This window comes from Anopheles coluzzii, chromosome 3 (genome assembly GCF_943734685.1).
Source record: "Anopheles coluzzii chromosome 3, AcolN3, whole genome shotgun sequence".
In the NCBI taxonomy this organism is placed as follows: domain Eukaryota; kingdom Metazoa; phylum Arthropoda; class Insecta; order Diptera; family Culicidae; genus Anopheles; species Anopheles coluzzii.
The window spans coordinates 76,058,355-76,065,796 of NC_064671.1; the positions used below are offsets into that span (position 1 = coordinate 76,058,355).

At 48.4% G+C, this 7,442-nt stretch overlaps 1 protein-coding gene across 1 annotated transcript; it reads left to right on the forward strand.

Moving 5' to 3' along the window:
* Window positions 1–3,228: 3,228 nt before the first annotated feature.
* LOC120958375 (insulin-like growth factor-binding protein complex acid labile subunit) lies at window positions 3,229–6,788 on the forward strand. Its single transcript, XM_040381127.2, has one exon. The coding sequence runs from the start codon at window positions 4,163–4,165 to the stop codon at window positions 6,161–6,163; it is 2,001 nt and encodes a 666-aa protein (XP_040237061.2). The 5' UTR covers window positions 3,229–4,162; the 3' UTR covers window positions 6,164–6,788.
* Window positions 6,789–7,442: the final 654 nt, after the last annotated feature.

The following is a 7,442-nucleotide window of genomic DNA, read 5'->3' on the forward strand; positions in this document are numbered from 1 at the left end:
CGATAGTCATTGGCCGGATGGAGTTAGATTGTGGTGCCGACAACTCCGGGTGGCTGTCGGTGTTTCGGCGAGCTCGGAATTGGAAACACGCTCCCAACGCCTGCGGGCAGGTGGGAAATGATTTTTGGCCAGTCATTGGTAAAGGTGTGCCGGCTGATGGGTGGCGTGCTTGGCTTAGGGAAGGGAAAAAGAGGTATCGCGTTTGGTTCATCGCGTTGCAGACCCGTCGTTGACTCCGACATTATGGGCTTGATGAAGTTGTCTTAGCGATGATGAAGTTAACCGTGGAAAATGAATAGATATGTGTGAGAGTGTGTGGGATGAGCTAGGCTTTTGCGCGGAGAACGGTTCGAAAAGTTTCATAAACAATCGAGTCGTTCGGTCTCCAAAATTGAAATCCTGGATAGCGTCGGCAAGTAGAGGTTAGACGATGACTTGTTTGTTTGTGGAACGAATACATGAACTCCGAGAGTGTGTTTTAGTTATTATCTTTAAGATATCTTTTTGATGAAGATTCGAGAAAAGTTGAAGGAAAGTTGACAAAAAGTTTTGAATAGTACAAATAAGAATTCCAACAGATTGAGAAAGTGTATGATGGCATGTAGTTCATTCTACAGTTCAGAAGTTCAGTATGTTTAGCTATGTCGATTCAATTCTTAGGATCGTAGATGCTTGCCAAAGGTTGTCAATTTACTCAAAAATCCCATCGGAATTGGTGCATATAACTCAATTTTTAGGAATAGTTTTAATCAAGCCAACGTTTCAACTTGATTCTTCTTCTATTTGGCGTAACGTTCTACGCGGACATGCTGGCCTATACAGGCTTTCGAGACTTAATTCATTACCACGTAGCTGGAAAGTCAATCCTTGCTACGGGGGGAAGGGGGGGGGGGGGACGGTCCATTCTGGGCTTGAACCCATGACCTATGAGCATGTTATTTAGTCGTTCGAGTTGACGACTGCACCACAGGACCTGCCCCCTTTCACTTCAATTTCTTCAATTTCACTCAATTTCACTCGTATTCTGCATTACTGATCAATAGTATGCTGATCCTGATTTTCGACGCCTCCATACCATACATTTTCTAGAATTTCTTCTGAACCGAGATCGATACGCAATGTTGTAGATTGAATGAACTAAAGCTGTTAGATTGAGATGAATGAAGCGGATTGTAAAGTTGAAGAGCTGCTAGACATTGCAAAATTTTCATTTTTAAAACGTGTTAGGCTTCGGGACATTAAAAGTCCTTTGTTTATAACTATTCATATTGATCCTGTAAAGAATAAGAATTAATGAAGTGTAGTTAAAGTTGCAATTAGCGCCTTTCAATTTCTCAAATTTCTTAATGTTGCAGGTGAGTAAACTAACTCAAACCTTAGAAAAGCCAAGTATATTTGGTAGCTTACATGCATTAAGTCATGTTTGCAGTCTTATGATGTAGTTCATGTTTGAAAGACTCCCAAACACTATCAAACCAACAGATAAAATTCCTAAGTAGCAATTAAAGCTATTCAATCTATAGCTAGTACGGTATCATGTTCTCGATGCATGTTATTGTAAATTACCCAATATTGCAGGTGAGTTAGTTTAGTATTACAACCTTAGAAATGCCAAGTATATTTGGTAGCTTTAATGCATTAAGTCATGTTTGCAGCCTCATGATGTAGTTCGCCTTTAAAAGACTCCCAAACACTATCAAACCAAGACATAAAATCCTTATAGCTGGAAGTGATTCATTTCGTGGACGCAATTTTTCTCCAGTCGGGGTTTTCGAAACGTGAAACTTATATCGAATCCAATTTCCACCACGTTCCTAATCCACAGCATGACTTCCATGTGTGCATCATTCCTTATGTGTGTGTGTGTGGAGTGTGTACGCCTTGATTGCTGAAATGGACTTCCCTGCTCTATATATAACAAGAGTTTCTGTCTGTTGTTTTTTCTTGCTTTCATTCATTCGCTTCCCACTGCTCCGCTGGTGCACGAGACGGAATCAATTTTTCCCGAGACTGAAAGTTTTCCACGTACCACGTATGCCCGGCAAAGGCGCTACCACCGATGACCATTAATCAATGCGCTGGGGAATAATATTTTTTGTTGATCGACGCTTTATTTGTTTTTGGCGTGCAAACACGGTATTGATATTATGGAATGGGTGACGATGGGCGGGTACGGGAGTACGATAAGAGATTCGCGAACAGTGGCCGCATTCCTTGTTTGCTAACACATGTAAGGAGAGTGCAAAAATTGCATTGCACAGACCTCACCATTCCCAGACAGACGTGGGAAGAACAACAACACAGCCGTGTCGAGACATTCCTCGGAGACGGGGTACCATCATTTTCACATAATTCACTCCCGTCCAGCCACATTAGCGTACGAACGGTTTATAGTAGGACGGTCGGTTCTTGATGTTCTGAGTCGCACCAAGCAGCATGGCGGCATTACCTTTGACACTCGATGCGCTTCAAATCGTGCCCGCTTTTTGCTTTGCCGTCTGGTCCGCAAAGTGGCGCTTGCTTTGGGAAAATTCCGGGAAAATTCCACGTGCTGCGAGCGCGTCACCCCTTGAAGGAATTAATAATCGGGCCCGACTTTCCACGCTTGTGTATTTTTTTTTTCGTTTGTGTGTCTCCGCCGGGACGTTTAACATTCACAGCTATTTTGAGGCAGCACCAGATGTCACCAGACGCGTCGAGGACCTCGGTTGCTTGTTTCACGACAGACACGGCTCGTCTCAGCCGTGAGCCTAAATTTAGGTTTGGCCCAGCTCCGAAAGACAGACAGACATTTTCGAAGGGACAGAACTTTATCTCCAAAAGAGAGAGAGAGAGAGAGAGCATGGGAGTTGGCACTCACGGGAGCGATTGTTTGTTGAGCATTAGAATTTCCGCGAGCGAAGAGATGGAACAGTTTTGCTCACAATTCGCAGTGAGTGGTTTTTGTTTACACATGCTCTTCCAAAGCAACCCTGGTTCAAACAGTAGAATAAGAAAAGATCTATGCTAGCAGCTTAAAAGCAGAGAGGGAGAGGGTAGAATTTATGCTCAGTGAGCATCTCTCTGCATCTCTTTTATGCTGTGAGATCTTCTCAGCGTTGAACTGTTAGCGACGAGAGCGCGAGAATGAGTTCCTCGTGTGTGTACGCCTCGAGAGACACCGGCTCGTGTCGGAAAACCAGGAAAACCGATAAAAGCAAGCGTTTTATATTGAGTGACCCGCAGTCTAAAATTACTATCCAAAGGGAAAACGTCGCGCATTCGCTATCAAGCAAAAAACCTTCGTTTGTAAACTTCGTCGAGGGCGCGTTTTCTACCAATATCTATTCGCGTCTTCGGTGTCGGTCGCTATTTAAAATCGTATTAAGGATACAAATGCAAAAAGCGAGCGTAAGAAACAAAACAAAACAAAATCACATCATAAATCATTGTTTAAAACAGTTGAGTGGATGATTTTGGGTGAAAGACGACGGCCAAAAGGCATCAACAGCGTCAGCCGCAGCATATCGTGAAGACTGGAAATTTGTGTTATCTTCTCGTTTCGTATCTTCTTATCGAAGTTGTGTAGTTGTGTGTGTGTGCTATTGGAAGGATTTTGTGCTAAGGTTCGTGTCTCTTCACAATCCCTACGGAACGCGCCCTGGCCCCGAAATTGTGTCGAGCCCGGTGTGTATTGAGACTGAATATTAAGGGCATCGCCGGCATCTTCATCACCTCTCCACACTTTCTCCAGAGAAAAGTGTCCTTTGGCGGGGACAACAACATATCAGCGCAAAATAGCGCTAACGTGCATAATTTACGTGTCTCTTGCTCAAAGTGTGCCTTTTGTGCCGGGAAGTTGTGTGGGTGTGTGTGTGTGTGTTTAGTTATCAAAAGTGTGTATGACGTCTGTCCATAACTTTGGCGACGAGCACGTTGATTAGCTTTTTTCCTCCAGGGGGAAAAGTCCCGTTCCGGTGGCGCTCGGAGTGTGCCACAGAGTGTGCCCGGTTGTGCTGGGAGAAGTGTGTTCGCGCTGCTACTAGTCCGTGAAGCCACCCGGAAGTGTTCCCCGGATGCATTCGACAGTGTACCGCATGTGACGGCGTACAGACACGCGTGTGTATGTGAGTGAGTGTGTGGGCAAAGTTGAACGGAGGAAAAACGGCAAATCGAATTGAGAATGAGCCGTCAAGCGGTGGTGGGACTTTTGGTGCTGGCGACCGCGGTCGGTGCCGTCTCGTACTGCCCGAACCGGTGCGTCTGCGACGACGAGAAGCTGCACGTGACGTGCGGCGAGGGCGAGCTGGACGTGCTGCCGATAGCGCTGAACCCCTCGATCGGCCGGCTGGTGATCAAGTTCAATCGCATCAAATCGATCGACTCGTCGATACAGTTCTACACCGAGCTGACGATGCTCGACCTGAGCTACAACCATCTGCTCAGCATCCCGGAGCGCATCTTCATGTACCAGAAGAAGCTGCTGCAGCTGCACCTGAACAACAACAAGCTCGGTGCGGTGACGAACCGCACGTTCGGCGGGCTGGACGAGCTGCGGGTGCTGAACCTGAGGGGCAACTTTATCGATGAGATTGGCAGCGAGCTGTTTAAGGCGCTGCCGAAGCTGGAGGAGTTAAATTTGGGGCAGAATCGGATCGCTACGCTGCACGCGAGTGCGTTCGATGGGCTGGCCAATCTGCGCGTACTCTACCTGGACGACAACTCGATCAGCACGATACCGACGCTCTCGCTGACACCGCTCAAGGGGCTGGCGGAGCTGTACCTCGGCACGAACTCGCTGTTCCGCGTGCTGCCCGGTGCGTTCGAGGGGCTGGCGCAGCTGCGCCGCCTCGACATACACGGCTCGATGCTGGTGAACATTACGAGCGACACGTTCCGCGGGCTGGAGAACATCCGCTCGCTCGACCTCTCCGACAACCATCTGCTGAAGGTGCCCACGGTGCAGCTGAGCGGGTTGAAGCGGCTGGAGGAGCTTACCATCGGGCAGAACGACTTCGAAACCATCCCGGAGGGTGCGTTCTTTGGGCTTTCGAACCTGAAATCGATCGACATCTCCGGTGCGCTCAATCTGCGCCAGGTACAGTCGGGTGCATTCTCGGCCAACCCGAACCTGGAGTCGATTACGATCGCCTCCAACAAGGAGCTGCTCGAGCTGGACGAGGGCGCCTTTGCCGGGCTGCCCCACATCCGCAAGGTGTCGCTGCGGGACAACAAAATCGCCACCTTCCACGAGGAGCTGCTGCCCTGGAAGCATCTGGCCGAGTTCGATCTCACCGAGAACCCGCTCGTCTGCGACTGCAACGTGCTCTGGTTGCGCAATCTGCTCCAGCGCCAGCGGCCCGCGTCGGAGGGACAGGACGACACGGCCCAGCTGGTGTGCAGCGGGCCGGACCGGCTGCACGGCGAGCTGCTGCGCGACCTGACGCCCGACCTGCTCGGCTGCCAGCATCTGCAGTCGAAGGAGCGGGCCATCTTCGGTGCGATCATCGTTGCGTCGGCGGCAAGCGTCACCACGCTCGTGCTGATTGTGTACCGGCTGCGGCACCGCATCCTCGACACGCTGCGCCGGCTCGGCTGGGGCGGCAGCAACAAGCGCGCCACGCTGCACGAGGAGAAGGACGTCGAGGTGCAGAAGTCGCTCGGCGAGGTGGAGTACCATCAGCCGCACTGCAACATCTACACGTACAACTACCACCCGGCGTACAGGAACTATCAGCATCCGTTCGGCGGTCAGTACACGCTGCCGTACCCGCACTATCAGTCGCACGGCAACGGCGGCGGGCCGACCGTTTCGTCCGGTGCGGCAACACTGCAGCAACACCATGCACCGCATGCCCATCATGCCCAGCAGCCGTCCGGGCCGAGCTCGATTGTGGCTGGCGTGGCTCCTGTTTACGGTGGACATCTGCAACAACAGCAGCCGCAGGTTCAGCAGCAGCTTCACCATCACCATCACCACCAGCAGCCACCGCTGCCCCAAACGCCCAAGGGTACGCTGAGCACCTCGTCCTCGACCACCTCCTCTTCTACGTCCTCGTCCGCACTGTCATCGAGCGGCTCGACCGTGTCGGGCGTATCGGCCCAAACGCAGTCCTCCACGATCTACTCGCCGCAGTACGCGCACCACATATACGAAGTGCCCAAGAATGTGTCCGATACCTAGGGCGGGTGTAGCAACAGTGGGAAGGAGGGAAGCGCAAGGGGTAGATTTCACGCAAATATGTATCACCCAACACACCCAACACTAGTACACACCTTTTACACACCATTTTACTAACCGTCTCACCTTAGTAAACAAAAAACCCGTACCCACAAAAACCAATTGGAATCGCTGCTTCGCGTAAAAGAGCAGGTTTCCACCACTTAACCACTCACTCACGCAAGACTCACCAAGACACATTAGTAGTGATAAGCATCGTTGTTGATATTTGGGAAAGCTTGGGGAAAACGATTCGGACGAGGAAGGCGAAAATTGGTTTAAAGAGATACCCAACAGTCATATCGCGAGAATACGTTCTTCGCTAGAATAAGGTCCTTGTGTGACCGGGGACGTGACAGAACCCTCTTCTCACGCTGGAAGCTTTCCCATTTTCGATCGATTGGGGCAGCGCATTTATTTTCTTCTAGTCAATTTTAATTTATCAACTTAATGACGTCATATGCGGGCGTAAAACAAACAGTCTCAAAAGACAAAACATACACACAGAAACACATCCTTAAGCAATCTCTCCCGTTCAGAAACGGTACACTGTTTTCTATGTGGATGAAAAGTACTGATTAATATATATATATATATATATATATATATATATATATTTGGAACTTTTTTTTTCGTTTTATTTATGCAATTTGTGAGTCAAATTATGAGGGAAGAAAAAATTAAAAACAGTGCATCACAAAAAACAGGCAAAACAAATCGAACAGTACAACCGTTTCCAACAGTGCGTAATGATATGTGTGTGTGCGTGGGAAAGTAACATTGTAACACGGTATTAGTAGTTCTTTCCGACGTGAGGAATCTTCTCAGTTAGTTGTAAATATTATGTAAATAAACTTTTTTAACGTATACTGATAAAGCAAGGCAGGCGGTAGAAGCACAGCACGAGCGAGAACGAGAATGAATGGTAGAATGGTTAGTCGAACAGACAGGATGTTACAGGAATGTTAGGACAGCAAAGGCTCAACCAGCGATTGGACTGTCTGTGTGTGTGTATGAGTGATGGGTTGTTTTTGTTTTCTCTAAAAAAAGCGGAAAAATCAAAAGCAAAAATCGACGCGTGAAATTGCAACCTGTAGTGAAATAAAGTCAACGGCAAACGGGTTTTGTTTGTATATGGTTTAACGTTTAATCGTTTGTACATGTTTTGCTTCGTTGATGTGAATGTGAAAACGTAAGAAAAAAAGGAAATGTGTAGTTGGGAACGTTTGGTAGTAGACAGTAA

What these genes read in the sequence shown, in the direction of transcription:
- LOC120958375 (XM_040381127.2), top strand. Translation starts at nt 4,163, where the DNA reads ATGAGCCGTCAAGCGGTGGTGGGACTTTTGGTGCTGGCGACCGCGGTC.